Consider the following 18,989-nt stretch of genomic DNA (forward strand, 5'->3'; position numbering starts at 1 on the left):
TGAAGCGGAGCTGGTGTGTGGATGACATGGTAGGCCAAGCAGAGCAGCGGGGCATTGTCCCCACAGGGGTGAATATCCCCAAGCCACTAATGTAGAGTCATCGCTAAATTAAGTATGTCTGAACCACTTGTTCTTTTCTTGCATGTTTGCACTTGTGTAGGAAGAGCAACAGCAGACAAGCAGCCCTCTTGGCACAGGAGGGATTGTAGCAAGACTCTAGAAACCCTGGGGGGGAAAAACCCCACAAGTGTAGACTTAGAAGTGCCTAACCCTTAAGCATACAAGGACAGACTAGGAAATTGGAGACAGCACTCATCCTGCACCTGTTTTTACAGTCCAAAGAGAATAAACGCTATTCTCCCAGGGAAAAGCACAGTGTCTTGGAGGCTATTTGCATGAGACTAGTTTTAATACCCAGCCATTCTCCCTTGTGTATTCAGTGAAGAGCAGGGCAAGAGTGACTCAAAGCAGCAGTGACTCAGTGCAGGAGTTAGCCATCCCCTCTGATTCATCCTCTAGACCTGCTTTTTCCTCCATCAGCTACCAGGGGAGCTTGGCCTCCCAGCTGGAACATCACAGGGTAGGCCTGAGATAGCCCCTTTTACTTTCCTATGTGGAGCTGGGGCAACACCCACCTCTTAAATGCCATCACTAATGCGATAGCTGGGTGGATGGGAAGAGACCAGGCTAGGAGTTAACATATCACCTCAAAGCCTTCAAAAAGCATCCATTTGCAGCTTCCTTGTATTACATCTGCTAGCCAGCTGTGATGGTAGGGTATGATTTCCCCCTTTCCCCTAGTACAGCCCTGCCAGAACACAGAATTATACCAACACAACTTACTTTCATTGAGATTATTGGGGGTTGTACGAGGTGGACTGGTGCTGGTGGCTTTGTAGCACGAGTACGAATCACAGCTCTGCTGGTATAATAGCTCCTTTTAAATCAGAAGTCCTTTGTCCATTTAGCACAGTCTACTGTTACTTCTACATCTGTAAATCACTCTTAACATAATACTTAATGATCTGCATCCCCCTTTTTCATGAACCCCAGCCAAACAAGAGCACAATGCTGCAGCTGTAGCTATTAAGCTATGGTGGCAGCAAAGCACTCCATTAATACCTCATGCTCAGCAGTTTGTGAGGCATGAGAGCTGAATAATTACGCCCTTGTTACCCTCAAATGAGAGGCACAATTGCCAGAAACAAGCATTTACAATTAAAAAAACTGTATCGAGTCAAGGACAACATTTGTTCATTCATAAAACAAGTCTTTCTGAGCAAAAGGACTATGAGGCAGAAAACAGGCTTACATGAACGAGACAGTTGTTTCTAGAGCTGTATTGTACCCTACTCAGATAGACCTCCACAGCCACTTTATCCCAGCTATTTTGGGAAAATAGCAGGCAGAGCTTTAGCAAAAGCTCTCGTTACTATGAATTGCACTGATAGGGAGGTTTAGTTTAGATACGAGGGACAAGCGGGGATTTAACAATGTGACTATCAATAACCAATGATCTGCAGCCTTTGAAACAGAGCAGACAGGCATAGGAGAGTGAAAATGGCTATTAACAACAAAAATAGAAGTGGTGAGAATCTGTCCTCCTTTCTGAGGATGTCTTGTTGCTCATACCAGGGTAGCAGCTCCCCATCTTTGGTTAGGGGTGTGCAGAGACCACAGAACAATTAAGTAATTGTTCCTTCCTTACCTACAGCTCAACATGAACAGGGATTTCAGAATTGTGTCTGCACTGGTATTTTTGGAAGTGACAGCTGGTGCAAAGGAAGCAGTTAAAAGGAGGGCTGTAGTGTAGACAGACTTGCGTTATTTTGATCAACATTCCACCATCCTCTTAGCAAGGGTAGGGCATATGGTAATAAAAAACTTGTCATGCCTTTGTCTTACAGTATTACACTTTCAGTAAGTAAGGACTAAAACAGAATTCTGAAGTACCCCCCAAACTTAGCACTGCAGAAGACTACATGCTTTCATGCAGCACATCTAGCAACAGATACCTGACTGGATATTTGCTGTCCTCATCTGGTACATGAGTCATGCTACAGAAGAATGTGCTTATGCTGTCGCCTCCTTGCAAAGCCCTGACTCTCACCTCGGGACTTGCCAACTTCAAAACAGCCACATCTGGTTTATTTTCCCAGTCCTGTTCTAGTAATTCAGCCAAGTGATAATAGGTCATAAGAAACAAACTGAGTGATTAGAATACGTGGGCTGGTCAAAGCAGGTTTCACTGGGGTGCCTGGAGAGGACTGGAATTGCAAGCAGCCCTGTCTGGCGTGCTTTACATCTATGTTTGCCAACATTTCTGTTTGTGAATCCTGATTATTTTTTTTTTCCAGCATGCATAATTTGCATTTTTGGATAATTGGCTTCTCTCATTTAGCTTCCTGAGAGTCCAGGAAATGCTCAGGGACTCCCCATTCCTTTGTTCTCCCACCCATGATCCACAGACCTTTCACTGAAAACCACAGCGTAGCACAGACCACAAAAATCTTCAAAGCTGCAGTACAGTGTTATAGGTGCAGATGCAGTCATGCAGCTGAAGCTTGACTTTGTAATAAAAAGGAATTTTTAAAAACGTCTCGACAGGTTACAAACAAAAGGAACAAAAGTAAAACCCTTTCAAACTGCTTAGGTAAAGGATCTCCTTGAGACAATATCGATCTATTATCAAAAGACCTTCAGGCTACATTCTGAGAAATAAGCAAATGATTGGAAACAGTATCACTAAAATGTACCGTTCAATTTATAGCTACACGGACAAAAGAAGTGGGCAAGGGGGCTTCAACTCCACTGAAAATACAGGTGGGAAGAGGGTGAAGCCCTCCAGACCAAGTAATTTCAATCACAGGATCATCTTTGCCCTCTTGTGGGCAAACCTCTCTCCTGCAGCTTCGCAGCAGATCCCTGTGCAGACAACTGCACCGTGCGGAGAGCACGGCCAGAATGCACAAACCACTGCCGGCCTGCCTTGTGCTCCCTTCAGCCGGCAAGGAAGAGCTATTTATTCTGAGCTCAGAGATGTCAACCCCAAACCCCTGCCAAGCAGTTAACCGTGCTTGGTTCCTGCACGGCAGCAGCAAGAGGTTGTGCGATAAAGCAGGTGTCCAGTCATGCTCCTTGCTCCAAGGAGGGCCCACCCGAAAGCAAAGAAACACATGCCATGAGCCTGAAACAAAGATGCACAGACAGCAGCGACCAGGGGGTGCCTGGGCACACACAAGGGAAAGCCACAGACTACCAGCCTGTATTCTGCCCTGCTGTGCTATTCTGACAATTTGCAGTAAACTAACCTGGATTACGTTACACTCCTGAGGAAGGAGTTTTCACAATTCTAGCACTAGTATGACAAACTGCGTGGTCATGCTCCAAATTATTAAATCTTTATTATTCTTAGGACTTTCGAGTTATTTTCTCATGCTGTGTAAAACCACCGCTGATGTACCCTTTTAATATATTTTGCCTTCATTGTTTTCTTGCATCAAGTTTTCAAATGTAATTAAAAAGCATTAGAGACCTTTTTCCCTTATGAATCCTTATGGTTATACTCATCTCTGGAAACTTCAGAGACAATTTCACCTTTAATGTTACAATACAAAGAAAAATATACCGTGACATTCCAGTTTCAGTGCCAACAGTGAAGAAAGTGCTATTCTCCTCCTGTTTACAAGATGACCACCAGGTAATAAGCAATCTATAGGATTATGAAACAAAAAAGCTACCCCGCCAGAAAGCATGCAGGTTTATTTCCTTCTCCTCACCCTCGACCTCTGACAATCAAACATTTTTAAATGATCCAGCGGCTCCCCCTCAACCAAATAACTCTGTCATCTGCACTTTTCTACACCAGAATAAATTATTTGCTCTTAATACCTTTTCCTAGTTTGTGCTTCTCCCTTTAACAAGTCTGCCACTTCATTTTCTTCGGCTCCAACTAATTAAGAAAATAGAAAAGCAGCACTTGAATGATGCTTGTCACAGTAACCTATAGACAATGGTAGGTGTAAAGGCTATTGCAAAATAGTTTGGTCGGACCCTGTGGTAAGAGGCAATACTGACCTTATCGGACCTTTCCCCTGGAAACTTGCAGTGAGAATATCCAGCTTTGCAAGTTGGACCCTCTTCCCCAGTAACAGGCAAATACAATGCAAGCTCTTTCCTCCAAACCAGGAACAAAGAATGATGTTATTTCCTATGGTTGGCTCTGGGAAAACTACACAGCAACACCAAATCATAGCAGCAGAAACAAGAAACACAAGTTATTTACTAATATTTTATTTTAAAAATGATTACAAAATATTTTAGAAAGTTCTTAAGACCGAAAAAGCATCATACATTAAAAAAGACCACAGGTTTAGAATGGCAAAAATATTTAAGCATATCAAAATTATTTAAACGTGAATTCAAGGCAACAGTGTAACAAAACGGTATAAAATTTTCATTTTATAGATATATCAAACATCTGTATAATCATCCTGATTTAATAATCAAGTCACTTAAATTCTCAAAGGTATTAGAAGTGATAGATAGTTCTGAACAGCATAAAATGTAGCATCTAGAGAACTGCTTATGTTTACAGCAACAGATTAAAACAAAGATGAATTTCCATCCTAAAGGCACTACCGGCATCTTGATTCGTTATAATTTTATATAACCTTTCAAAAATTTCACAAAGTATTTATTTCCCTTCAGTGTAAAAAGCTTGGTATTTTTATTGCACAAATTTTAATGAGGATCACCATGATGGCCATTATGCAAAAACATCTTGTGCAGAGTTCAGAACTGTGTGAGAGAGCTCACTGCTTTTTCAGTTAGAGGGTGCAAATGTGGAACTGTTGAAACAGACCACAAGCCTTCCCTGCTATTTTTAAGCACAGAGTGCAAGCAGTAAGGCACAATTCCCACATCCAGAACCCAAAGGGCACTGGCAGCATTGTGATTTCAACATGGGCTAAACACCAAACACAAAAAGAAGCATTCACAATCTACACAACACAGGTGCAGATTTTCAGGGGAGAAACTCAAGAGTCCAGCCATCTAACAGCAAGTCCTCACATGTCCTTGGGAATCCTCTGCACTGATTCTCAAGGCACTGTAAACAAAGCCTGAAAGTGGGTGCAGAGCCTTTAAATATTTTTGGACAGGCTCAACTGAAAAGACAAAGCTTTTAATGTGTCTGAGCAGGCTCACAACACCACTGCCAAGCACTGTGGTGAAGAAGGGAGAAGACAGTCCCCAGGTATAAGTACTGGGCCAGTTCCTTCTTTCCACAGGTTTTACTACCAGCTAAGATTGTATGGAGATGGTTATTTGCAAACAGAAGAAGAAATTTAAGACAGCTGCTTGTAGCAGCACTCCTGCCAGGGCTCCCACCAGTCTCCTGAACAATCCCTAATCCACTTCACTCAAAATCAGCCACCTTAATGTAAGCAATTTAAATAGCTGGTTTAAATTAAGTAGGCTGATTTCATCAGAAGCAGACTGGGAAACAAGCAGACCACTTTGCTGACAGAGCACGGGAGGGGTAAGAGACATCCAGCCACACACGCAGAGCTCCTGCAAAACCAGACATTTAATCCAGCTCCAGTGCCATTCTCTGGGACCAGTCTAATTAAAAGACAGACGCTCAAAGCCTAGATCTGACACTAGAAGCATCAAAGGGGGCATGTCAAGACTGCAAGAGACCAGCCTACTCAGCCACTGCGGCAAGCACATCTCTCCCCCACATAGCCGGTGAGGGCAGAAGAGCTAGGAGGGTCACCCACCTGCCCTTAGGAAGCTGATAAAGCAGTTAAGGAAGAGACCTCACGGAAGCAGAGAACAGCATCCACACTAGCAAATCTGCTTCTCAACTACTTTAAAACAGAACAAAAAGAACACTTCATACTTATAAACCTAGGATTAACAGTACCTCCATGCAGAGAAACTTGGTTAGCCAACAACTGGTTTGGAAGCAACACTTGAGCAACTGCCTTAAACCTACAACCACGATGTGACTTGCTGGTAGTATTTAACTACTCTGTGACAGATTAATGCCAACTAAACGGCATCAGGAGTGGAGCAATATGTATTGTTTTAAAGAACAGCAGGACTCTTCCTATTAGTAAACTCCTGTGGCATACAGGAAAACAGCTAACCAGTTTCCCAGACTACTGTTTGTCATTTTCACTAGCTGATGGCAACACTTGCACCCCTTTCAGTCAGAGATAGAATCTGATCTTCAAATCTATACGTGGATCAGACAGCTGGTGACAGAATGGGTATAAACTACCTGCTTGAAACAGCTAAAGATGCCCAAATCTCCTCACTCTAACAATCCAAAACATGCCAGAGATGCCAGCATGTATGTAGTAGGAGAATCCATCAAACCTGCAAAGGTTAACAGTGTTTGTTTCAGAAGGCCTAATGGTCAGAGCATGGGAGTCAGATCTCAGTCAGTCACTTCTTCTGATACCAACTCCTTTGTAAAACCTTTTCATAAAAATAACTTGCTCCGTATGTCAGTTTCTCTCTGAAGTATCAACAGTAGATATCATAGATAGGGAGGTCAAGGCAGAGAGGTGAGTTTACAGATCCCTTTTGGTACCAGTGTCTCCAATTCAGAAATGGACACCAATAACAAAGCACTTAGGTGGGGAAAAGTCTATAGAAAAAGCAACCATAGCCCAGAAATCTATTCACATATTTTCAAGCTGAGAAAAAATTACCTTAAAAGTCCTGTCATGGTGCTGCACTGCTTAATAAATATCAGCAGCACATTGTTACTCTTGCACTATATTTACAACTTTTAATTATAGATCAAGATTTAGATACTATAGACATTTTGATGTGAAAACAAATTCTGTAGAAGCTTGGGCAATAGAAAAAAGAAAAAACCTCTTAGAATGTTAATCATAGATATGGATACAATCCCCGAAGTAAGACATTGCAAATCACAGCTGAGCTATTTCTCATTATGGCAAGTTTTGTATCAGCAGTAGCACTGCATGTAAACAAAACATCTCTGATTTACCCAGTTTTCAGAGACAGCTACAGCAAGCTCTGGACGCCTAGACCGAGAGCCGGTTTTAGTGCAAATGGACACTAATAAATACAAGGAGAAAGAAAGCCAGTCCAAAGGGCATTTCTTCTTCACAAAGCTGAAAATTCTAGGAAGGAATGTATGTCTTTTATGCATGGCTCTGAAACCAAGCTGCAGCTGGGTTTTCTTTGATGCTTCACACCACCTGTCAAAATTTTACATCCTCCAAGCGACGTGTAGTGTTAGGCTTAAGTCTCAGACCTTTGAGAGAGAACATCACAAACTCACATTCATCAGTAAGCGGCAGCGCTGGAAAAAACCCGTGACCTTCTTTTACAGTCCTTTGTCTTACAACAGCTTCTTCATCCTTTTCCAAATACAGCTTGCTCAGCCAATTTCTGGATAGCTTAGTCTCAATGCTGCCCCAACAGGCTATAGAACTATAAATTTGTCAGACTAGGGTATTGATGAAATGGAGTTAATGCCTGGAAGACATGGCAAATGCCATGAGCACTCAAACAAGAATTGTTTTTGCATAATCAGCTTTTTCTCATTTGCTTTGGTATTTTGGAACATCTCATGGCTTACAGCACTTTGCTCTAGTTTTAAAGGCTTTCCTTTTAAGTGAAGATTAGCAGTCTTGCTTTTACCTCAAGATATCTGAAAAATGCCTTTTCACCACTTCATTTCTTTTACAGCCATCAACATCTGGTCTGATACGTCTGTCATATGTCTGATACATGTTGCATCAGCAGTGTTTCTTGCAGTCCTACAGCCTGTTGCTTTTAAGACAAATCAAGGGTACAAGTGCTTATTTACCTGTTTACCAATTGAGCTAGTCAACAGCAAGAAGTCTTAAGCTAGTGCTATATATTTAGAAAAAAAGAATGGTGGGGTCCATAACCATTCTGGCAAAACTTACCATTAACTATGCATAAACAGGCTGCAATACGGTATTAACCTCGCAAGTAACATTCACCAGGCTAGAACCAACGTGCTGTAATGTTTTTCCCATCGAGGCTCAAATTGCTACTTCTGGGGTTACTTCGTGAAAATATTTATTCTTCATCTTCTTTCTCTCACAGGCAGCTTTTCAAGTTTCTTCCTGCAACTTTTATAGCTTTTGAAACAATCTGAAAGAAGATTCTGGCATACAAGTCCAAACTGTGACAATCATGGGGTGCAAAACTGTCTCCTTAGTATACCATTACATTACCCTTCCCATAAAACCCTACACTTGCTATTCCAGTAAACTGATAGAGCTGAGACATATGAAGAGTAAAACCAAAACAAAGCCAAGCCTTATATAAGCATTTCTGTAAGGCTCCAACTAGGTATCCCTTTTACATTCACAGTTTGACCAGGAAGTACAAGAACAAACTCTGCTGTACTCATAAATAACTTGTAACAGAAGTATCTGGTCCATTTATACAGAAATTATCTTTAGGGTATAGTTCAGAATTTATGCATCACACGTTAACCTTTATTAGTCACCTTTGTCAAAATCAAAGCATGCTGTTGTCCTTTACGTTATTCTATTTAGACACACTTTTTTAAGTGTATGGCACCTGGACAGGTGGCAGGACCAGTTACCTTAGAACATGATGCTCAAGATGCCATTACTTGACCTAAGGATCAATAAAAATTTATGGTGAGCAATGCATACAAAATGGATTACAAGGAAGAGACAGAAGTTGTTACCTACAGTGCACTGAAAGTTCATTTTAGTTTGCTCCATTCAAAAAAAAGATAAATTATTCCAGAAAGTTAGCTTTGTTTATTCAGTGGCTGATTTTCTGTGGCACTCTGAGTGTTGCCAGGATTTTCAGAGCATCTGTCAACGTTTTGTTTCCAACTGTGAAAAAGGTCTGTAATAATTTCAGCAAAAAACGCACCACTTGCAAGAAATCCAAATGCCTGTGAAAGTGAAATGAACATACAATTTTAAAATGTACAAACATTAACAATATTCTAACATTGTTTGGAGAGATTTGCTGGACTACTTACATATGTTAATAACACTTAGATATTAAGTTTTCAGTCCTCCTTAAATCTGTGGTTCCACTTAAATTGGGAACAGATCAGAAATCATAATTCTAACACACTTAATGCAAAAATTTTTACAGTTCTCATTCTCTTAATCAAGTGTGAACCATACAATATGTTCTAAACAGCCTTTAATAGCAGAAGCATATTCCTTTTATTGCAAAAATTATTTATTAAAGAAGCATGGGATTAGTGGTATAGCAGAATACTTATCCCAGAGATGGCTGCTATTAAAGGGACTAAGTGAAGAAGACTAACACATGGAAGGTGAACGGAGATAAGATCTGCAGAGCCTAAGCAAGTCCTTACTGGGTCAGCAAGGGAGGGTGAAATGGTATTTTGTTAATGACATTTCATTATTAGTCATGGCAAGATAGTGATAAGGAGAAAGTTGCAGCTTTTATCAAATAAGGAAACACACACATGCATTATTCTAACTTTTACCTGAATTTTACACAACTGGTTTGGCCCAAAGCAATTTGACACTAGCAAGTCTTAAATCACAATAGTTGACATTTTTTTCCAACTCCAGAAGAAAAAAGCTGGAAGACTTTATACTCAGACCATTAGGTCTGAATATATCAACATCACAGACGATGACTATACCAAAGTGTGTTATCTCTAATAACTCGTGCTGCCTGTGGAACAGAATTGTTTTGCTTTCTTTTCTAACTCATTTTTCCTCATTCAAGAATAAAATCAGAATTTGATCTTTTAAAATCACATATTCACAATTCCAAGGTTATTCAAAAGAAGCGCCAAATGACTGAGGAATTATGACATCCACAGCATCCCAAAGCATCTTCAGTGCCTTGCCCTGAGCCTCTTCAGTGTTTCCTGGGAGCTGAATGCCCTGTTGCTCTTCTATTTCTGTCACTGAGGAAACTGCTGCTCTGATTGCAGTTTTTGTACCTCAGCGCTCTCCACACATGCTTTATAACGCCTGACAAAAGATGTGGGTTTCTTGCTGACTTTGTGAGGGGGTGGCATTAGGAAAGGAAGATTGAGGCATTTCAGAGATGAGTATTTCAGAGAACTGGGGAAGCTGTGAGAGGTGGCAACGTCATAAAAGTGACAGATGACAGGGAATAATATGAAGCCAAAGCAGTGAAGTCTGAGGAACCAGAAGCAAGCTGCAAAGGCACGTAGAGCTTTCCAAAAACCCTGAGGAATTCCTGCTCTTTGGGTTTCCTACGGTAAGTTTCTGTAAGGCCTGAAATAGCACATTCCCCTGAAATATCACAGTGCACTGAATTCTGTTCCCTGCCCAGTTTCTTCCTTGCAAATTGAGTGAGATTTAGAGGGCAGAGAAATTAATGTACAAGATAAATACGAAGTAAATTATGCAATTTTAAGACTTACCCATGCCACTCGTTCAATAGTAGACCCAGAGCTGGTTGCAACAAGCACTATTGATGCTAACAGAAAACAGACACCTATGACTGGCATGGCCCAAAAATTCTGCAAATACAAAACCCTTTAATGTTACAGAACTGTAGATACACTACCTGAGAAAGAACAAGTATCCTAACAGCAGCTGAGCTAAGCTGCCAGTGAATTTATGCTTTGAAACTGATGCGAGTGGCAGCTTCACAAAATATATTTTACAGCTATATTCCAAACAATGTTCAGCATTATCAATTATTTAAGAGTCTGCGTTACACACTCCCCTTTCTGTCTTCTTTAAGTATTTAATTCATTTCACAATCAAATTCAAGCTCAGGTCAACCATGCTAGCATTATTTCCTAGATAAAACATCTAGGAGAGCCGAAACCTGTAAGTAAACGTGCTCATTCAAACCTCTTACTACACTCCTTTATCTGAACCTTCACATAAAAACCCTACTGTTTGCTCTGAAGACAAATAGGAAGGGACACTCATAAGAGACTATAATATTCTTACTGACTTTACAAAGCAACTTCGTGTCACTGCTGGATATTCTGAAATATAAAAGCATAAACTGTAATGAGTATGATTATTACCAAGAAGGGGGTAGGCTAGATCCAGTAGGAGAACAGGTAGGGTAAACAGGCAAGTTACAAGTTTCATGCTGGTAGTAAACTGTGTTCCATATACGGACATATATGCGATGACTACGCAGTAGTATTAGTCTGCATGAAAGACTTAAACATAAGTGCTACAATCCTGCAGGTAACCAACATGACAGTTTTGCAAAAGTTGTCAATATAAAATGGACTCTCAAAGTTGACCCATTTTTTAACTACAAGCTACTTCAATCTACCCTTTAAATAGAGACGAAAAGGAGATTCATTCTGCATAGCCTTTTTACTCCACAGTAATCTTTAAGCACTTACAAAAAAGGGTTTGTTTTTAAAAAAATTTTCCTTACCATTCTCTGTACTTTATCTTCCCCAAATGTTTCATACACATCAGTGCAATACACACAGAGGATCAGGAGGCTCAAAAGAAAGGCACTGCAGCTTATGAATTCAAAGAAGTAAAGTCCACCACACTTGATACAATCCTCCACAATTTCTTCAAAAATAACAGCCAGAAGAGAGAGAATCTGCAAACAAATAACATGCTTGAGTTGGAAGAAGTCTCTAGGATCTTCAACAAATAGATATCTCTGATATGAACATTAATAAAGACTGCTGTAAAGAAAATCCTCAAATGACAAAGAACCCGGTAAAATTCTGTACTGTTTTCTTACAGGGAGAAATAACTATATAGTGACCCAGTTTACACTTGCTGTTAAAGTTGGTCAATAAACTACACTCAGGTAAGCTGAGCACACACTGCCAGACACAGGCTTCTTGATTAGACAGCCAAGATTCCCGATTTGTGGTTTTGTGCAATTGCCAGTTGGAAACAGATGAGGCAGGCAAGCGTGGAGAGCACACACCCTGCTCAGAACAAGTGAAAATGCTATTGCTTACTACTTACAACTGCACTTAATTTTAAATGCATTCGGGTTCAGGGTGGAGAGGAAAACTGGACGGCATTGACACAGTCAGTTACCTCCCTGAACATTTACCTCCCCTTGATGAAACTTTAGAGAGAGTGCGTGTAGCTAGGAGCTCACATGCCTATGACCTAGTAATGACAGAATCTCAGCTGTACTTGTAGGAACCAAAACTTTAAACTATGTTGGACAGTGTTTAATCTATGCAGAAGCTTACATTCACCTTCCTGCCACAATATGTTTTGAGGAAAGAACATGAGTTAACTCCTGTACAGTCACCATGTATCCGCTGCTGGCTTTTCTACTATTTTACTGTACAAAAAAACCCCACCAAAACCTGCTGTATTTAAATGTTCTCTCATTTTGACCACTTCTTGATAGTTTCCTTCCTCCCATAAAGTTGATACAGCACTACCGATCCTTGTAGTAGGTAAGGAGTTCAGAAATTAAAACCATTAGAAGGAATCAGACTTGGTCATAAAATTCAGACTGATATAAGGCCAATGATCATATTTTTAATTTTATTAAAGTATGTGGGCAATAATGAGGTTGACAGTTCTTTAAAACAAAATTTAAAATCAAATTCTAAAATTCAGACCTGTTCTTGGGAAATAACCATCTGTTCTTGGGAAATAACCATCAGCCTTTGGTTTCAGTTTTCTGACAATAAAAATAAGAACAACACTTTAGCACGAGGGAACTGTAAATTCCCCCTGCTAAGCCTCAGAAGGGCACTTCAAAGTATCATGTTTTGAAAACACTGCAATCCTATAAAGTAAACAGGATCTCCGAAAGGGAAAGAACCCAAGCTGGGAAACTACATTACTATCAGGCCTCCACATACTTCCCTTCTCTCCTGCAGCAAGTGGCAAGGCAAACTTCTCATCAGCCCTCCCACCTAAACCTGTGACTACAATGGCTATCCAAGGAATATTTTGAACTCTGAATTTCCATTTTAAAATATTTTTTTGTATTTCAAAAGGTTGAATAACTTTCAATTCCACATTTTTCACAAGGTCAGCTGAAGTGTGAGATACGTGTTCATGTATACTTCTAGCTCTTTTTATCAGCACTGAAAACTGAATGGCATCACTTTCACCTGGGATGAAACAAAACGGAAAGAAAATAAACCTGCCCCTAAGAGAACTCAAGCCCAGATAACAATAATATGATCTAAATAACTAAAAAAACCTCTCTGCTGAGTGTACAAACAAGTAGAAAAAAATCCCACTCAAAGAGTTCAGTGTCAAATAAATGACATCTATCAAGTGGAGTCCTATGTGGGACTTGTCCAAGTCAATATTCAATTTTTTATTAATAAGCTGAATAACAAAACAGAGAACATCCTTTAAAAAGCTTTGGCTTGAAGAACTTTGATTAAAGTAGTCTATCAACAGCACATTTACAAGCTGCCAGAGAGTTCTGCTTGCGTTTCTTAACTCGCTTCTTGGTATCACTGAGAAACAAAAGGGATTACTCTGTTGTCCTACTACAAGAAAAGAACAGTTTTAAATACCACTAGAAGAGTAGTTCCTAACTTCAGTTTATATAGTTACAGCTATATAACACAGCAAGAACTTTTTTCTAGTATTAGTCAGAAAATTATTGTCTCTATTATTAATCTGCATTTTAGTAACATCCTGCTATTACATACAGTAGAAATACATGAACTGCTTTAAACAAGCCAGGAGATTCCACATTTCATTCAGTTTCCAAGAACTCTTCTGCCTGAGATCCAACTTTGTCCATCAGTATTAGTCTTGAGATAAGTGCAGACTTCTACAGGCCTACGTGAAGCAGCCAAAACTACTGTTTCGCTTTTATGCCTTCTCCACACCGATCCCATGGAGAATCCCTAGCAGCTGATGCCCAGAGTATCACTACTGCTTTTGCAGAGCTGTCAATGACGAGCAAAGAGGGGCAGATCAGTAGCCCCTCATTTTCTTGAGAGCAAAACCTTCCAGGCAGAGTTTCTTTCACCTGAAGCCCAGTGTAACACTGGAAGACAAAAGCAGGCAGCCACTGCCTCCCTTCCCTCTCTCCCAGAGCCCAGCGCTGGTGAGCAGGCAGAGGTGACCCGGCAGGTAAATCTGGGCATGGTTCATAGCACGCACGGGGACACAGACAGGCTGGCACCAGGCTCCTGCAGGAAAATCCACACACCCCCATATGCATGCACTGCTTGCTGTAAAGGAAAAAACATCACTGGAGATGCAGTTTTTAACCTTTTTTTTTTTTAAAAATAAAATCATTGGTCCTATATCTGTCCGTATATACACCAGAAATTAAACATCTTCATCTGTCTCTTACCCGCAAGAAGTTATTCACAGATAGTGACATTACTGTTGTAAATTTCTACACAAGTGTCAAGTTTCTAAAATAGATTTAATAAGTTAAAAGCTATGAAAATAAAGCAGATCAATGAACTTTCCAACAGGCCTGTGAAAACGCTCAGCAGTGGTATTCCCAGTGCAAAATCTTCTCATTCAGATGGGTGCACATATTAACTCTGTAAGTCTCCACAATTAGGGCTACTATAGGAAGTGAACAGCTCAGAAAAAGAGCACATGTTTAAGACTGAACTATAATTTTCCTTTCCAGTTAGAGTATTTTAGTTGAAATCAAACTATAGTTGATGACAAGTATTTCTGCTTTAGCTAAGAATTCGTTTCTACCTCAGTCTTGGCACAGTATGCTGTGCCATTTACCTTTGTGCAGAATTCAAACATGGGCTAGCAAAAATATTCCACCTATATATTTAAAAAAGAAAGTTTTAAAAAAATGTAGATACTCATGCAATAAGCATGCCTTCCAGCATGCTTTTGGCAGTTACATTTTCGTTATTTCATTTGCCCAAAAAGCTTTTAAAAACAGGCTAAGATTAAAACATATGCCATTACTAATCAGAAGAAAAGCATTTCTAAGGTCTAGAAACCATTTTTTTGACCACTTCTGTAATGAGACAGTTGATTTTCTGAGTGCAATACCCTGTTTAGCAGTCCACACAAGTGATTATCAGTGCATAATCCCAGTAACAACTCACAACCACTACTGTAAGGCAAGGCTAATAGATGTTAATGACCATCACTGACATTTCAAAAAATCAACACTTTTCCAAAACAGGAACATTTCTCTTACTGGAGATAATGAGGATTCCACCTTCAGTAATTTCTGGGGCTTGTTTAAAGTGTTTTGACCAAGAACTCCAAGATCTGTGCATTTTGGTAAGGGGAAACAAAAAGGGGAGAAAAAACTGTTGGAAATTATGCATTTTCTTTTTCCTCTCATTGAAGGACAGGTACAGGCCGTAAACTGTTAATTCTTTAGGACTGTATCAAGCAGCTATCCATGATGTTTGAGATAACCGTAATTTTCCTTTTTCCTACTAGAAAGCTTTGTAAATAATGCCTCTGTTCAGACAAACAGTTTAAGACTTTGGTGCACCAGTAAATTTGCATAAGTAATTGTTTATTTTAGTCAGTGAAGCCACTTATTTAAATGATCTGCTTGTCTGGGAGCAGCAACCAGCAGATCTTACTTTATTAGTCTCCAGTACATGAAGTAAAACTTTATGTCCTATTAAATATAATAGGACATAAATATTAATACATTTAAAGCATTCTTGGGTGTGATTTTTCAAAACACCCTTAGAAAACATTCTTTTTGGCAGTGTTACCATTACCTTTACCAGCACTCAAGAATCTTACATTTCTGGTTGAGGGTTTTGACTGTGTGCGAGACAACAGTTTAAAAACCAAATGTCCTCTTTTCTGCGATGGTGAAGTAGTGAGAAAGGGTTGGAAACCACCCACAATTCCCATGAGCATGAGACATCTGACTAAAAAGTCACGTTGTTGGCTGGAAAATGTGCCCTGACACACATTTACAGTCAGCTGCCCTTTCCCATTGTGGGTTTCACTACCTCCCTACCAGTACTTAAGAATGATGCTCCTCGCCCCTTACCAGCAGTTGCACTGTCACATTTTGGGAGAGCCCATCACTGAGTGCAGAACAGACAGGAACCCGACTCATACACCCAATTGCTGAATGCATTCAGGAATAATGTTACCCATAGCAAAAAGCCAGCAGAATATAAGCCTTTTCTTTCCTGGTGGGCAGAGGACTGCCCCACACAAGGTGACGCACTGCAACGTCTCATACAATAGGCCACCACCAACACTGCACGTTTCTGGTGCAATTTTCTACCACAAATTACGTGAGAAACGAGCGCCCTGATTTTAGCGCCGAGAGCGCAACATGATAAACTTGCAAATGGACTGCAGGAAGAGCAGGAGAGGGAGGTGTAGATCTGATGGCCCTTCCCAGTTCTGTTGCTCTACCCTGACGTTCAACCGAAGGCTTCTACCTCCTGTTTTCATCCAACGTGTCCCTCAGAAGAAAATACTAAGTTTCCTGTGAGGTTTCACTCTGATTTTAAACCATAAGGACGGCAGGCAGCTGAACCACACTGGCTGTAGTACCAACCCTTGGTCTCACGATGCACACAACCATCAGATGTCAGCACCTGCTCCTGTAGCTACAACACGAAAAAGGAACGAGCCTGTTACTTCCCCACCATAAAATCATATAAATCTGTAGAAGCGATAGCAGTGTAAGGCACCATGCCTGCTTTCCCTCGGAGTTACAAGCCTGTGCAGCTTTAGTGACCAACAGCAAAGCGGGGCTCTGCCTGGGTTACGCCTGAAGCCAGGCTTTCTGGAGGAGCCAGCCCTTTCCTAAGCGGCAAAGCCATTCCCCCGAAGCCCCCGCCGCCTCCCCCGGCCCGCCCTTCACCCCTTTAATATTTAAGCGACGCCCTAAAGCCGAGGCTCACCGGGACACGCTCGTTCCTATATCCGGGCCGCCCTTCTGCCAAGCGGGAACACCTGTAAAGCCCGCGGGCGGCAGCCGCCGGCGGGGCGGGAGCGGGCTCCCCTGGGGGCCGCCGGCCGCCATTCTGCCAGGGCTGCTCGCTCCGCGGAAGGCCCGGCCCCGGCCTCGGGGGTGCGGGGGGTCGCGGCCGCCGCCTGCGGAGGCCCGCGGGCGGTCAGTCGGTCGGGCGGTCAGTCAGCAACGGCCGCCCTGGCCCCGCTCCTCCCCTGGCGCTCCCCGCCGGGCTGAGGCGGGGAGGGGACTCACCGCTTGCAGCGCCTTGGCCGAGAGCCGCCATGAGCGCAGGTGCCGCCGGGTGCAGCCGAAGGGGTGGCGGGGCGGCTCGGCCTGCGGCTCGGTGGTCTCGTTGTAGACGGCGCCGTTCTCCATGGCCGCGCCGCCGCCGGCTGCCAGCTCGGGGAAAGCGAAAGCAAAAGGGCGGCGGCGGGCGGGGCGGGGAAGGAGAAGGCGGAGGCAGCGGCAGAGGCAGCCCGCCGGGGCCCGGTGGGACAAAGGCGCTTCCTGCCGCGGGCGCCATCGCTCCCCCGGCGCCGTGAGGGAGGGCCGGGGGCTGCGGGTGCGTTGCGAGGGTGCAGTCACGGAGGGGTCACCTCAGGCCCGGGTAGGGCCGTTCTCAGTTTTGTGAGGGGTGATTATTAAGAGGAGTTAACAAGATTATTTACGCGCCTCTTGCCACACGAGATTACGACATCGGGAGGATTTTTTTAAACCCAAACTTTCGCTGCTTACACTCCTGCTTATCGGTGAGAGAGAACACTGGTATCCCCGAGTCTCTACTGATAGTGCCACACCTTTGCCCAGATGAACTTTTAAAAGAAGATAGAGCTTTTGGTGCCAGCGTAGGAGTAGATTGAGCTAATTGTCTGTGAGCAAAGGTGTGTTACATTCACTTACGTACTATCAATGTACTATCCACAGAACTGTCATGGTTCTTCATCGTTAAGTTCAGATATACTTCACTTAAATTCAGCCAAATACAATCTGCTGGTAGAAAAGATGTTGATTTGCTTTCCTAACCTTAGCTTTATAGGTGCTTAGGGAACAGAGCAGGCTGTTCAGACGGTGCCCCTCTCTCTCAGAAGCACACAGTGAAGTGGATGGATGTCTGCTACTCTGACCCAAGAGGTAGGTCCCATTTTTAACTCTGCCAAGGGCCGCGGTTAACTGCACAGATGGAGTGGTATGACACAGATAAAAGCATTTGGGCCATGCTCTGTGCTGAACAACACACCACATCTCCCAGTAAGACAACACAAGCCAGAGGAACACGCAGGGTACAGGCTTGTCTGTGCCATAAGCAATGTTCAGCTGCAGAAATTGGCTTGAGAGGCAACTGAGTAGGGCAAATCCTGTAATTCCCAAGGCATGGGAGTTTCCGCTAAAATAAGGTATCACCATGGGTGTGCTCCAGCTTCTGCCTGGGTTTGGGATGAGTGTAACGTAGCTGTGCTGGCAGCATCCCAGACTGCAGGACTGAGCAAGTAGGTGTAAGTCAGTAACATTTACTGTTACAACTTAAGAGTGCCTAGTGCCTTCATTACCTTTTTTCACATTAGAATATTATAAATAAGATTACAGAAGCTGGCATCTCTCTCCTAAAGGAAATTCCCTTTTTGTTTTGTTTTCTTTCTTGATAATATCTCAAAACTGGCTGAATAACTCCAAAGCCACAGTGTGTGACTAGGCTGACTTAAGGGAGATGGAAACAACTATCAGTTCTTTTAAGGTGTTAGGTAGCATCTAAGGTTATTTTGTAGTCACTTCCTTTTGAATCTTTACCAGTGTCTTAATGCAGCATTGCTACATTATGCACACTGATGTTAATGTTAAAAACACCTGTCTTGAGGAGACTGCTTTTCAAGGACTCAGAGAAACACAAGACAAACCTACAAAGGATAAAATATCCAGCAACATTTCCTAGTTTAAGAGTTGTTTTTCCTTTTCAGGCCTTCTCCAGGAAATACATATCAATGATGCATCAATTATAAAGGCTACCTTGCCATTTAAGGCCTAATTCATTTAGGCCACTTTATTTGTAAGGAGGTGCAGGAAAAGCAAAACAACAGCAAGGTTACAGGAACTGT

At 42.0% G+C, this 18,989-nt stretch overlaps 1 protein-coding gene across 1 annotated transcript; it reads right to left on the bottom strand.

The window, feature by feature from the left end:
• Nucleotides 1–4,283: 4,283 nt before the first annotated feature.
• Nucleotides 4,284–17,288, bottom strand: CMTM6 (CKLF like MARVEL transmembrane domain containing 6). The gene is made up of 4 exons (XM_074900592.1): nt 17,152–17,288; nt 11,437–11,613; nt 10,448–10,546; nt 4,284–8,956 (listed from the first exon to the last, which is right to left on the bottom strand). The coding sequence occupies exons 1-4, from the start codon at nt 17,272–17,274 to the stop codon at nt 8,807–8,809; spliced, it is 549 nt and encodes a 182-aa protein (XP_074756693.1). The 5' UTR covers nt 17,275–17,288; the 3' UTR covers nt 4,284–8,806.
• Nucleotides 17,289–18,989: the final 1,701 nt, after the last annotated feature.

This window comes from Athene noctua, chromosome 2 (assembly GCF_965140245.1).
Source record: "Athene noctua chromosome 2, bAthNoc1.hap1.1, whole genome shotgun sequence".
NCBI classification, from domain to species: domain Eukaryota; kingdom Metazoa; phylum Chordata; class Aves; order Strigiformes; family Strigidae; genus Athene; species Athene noctua.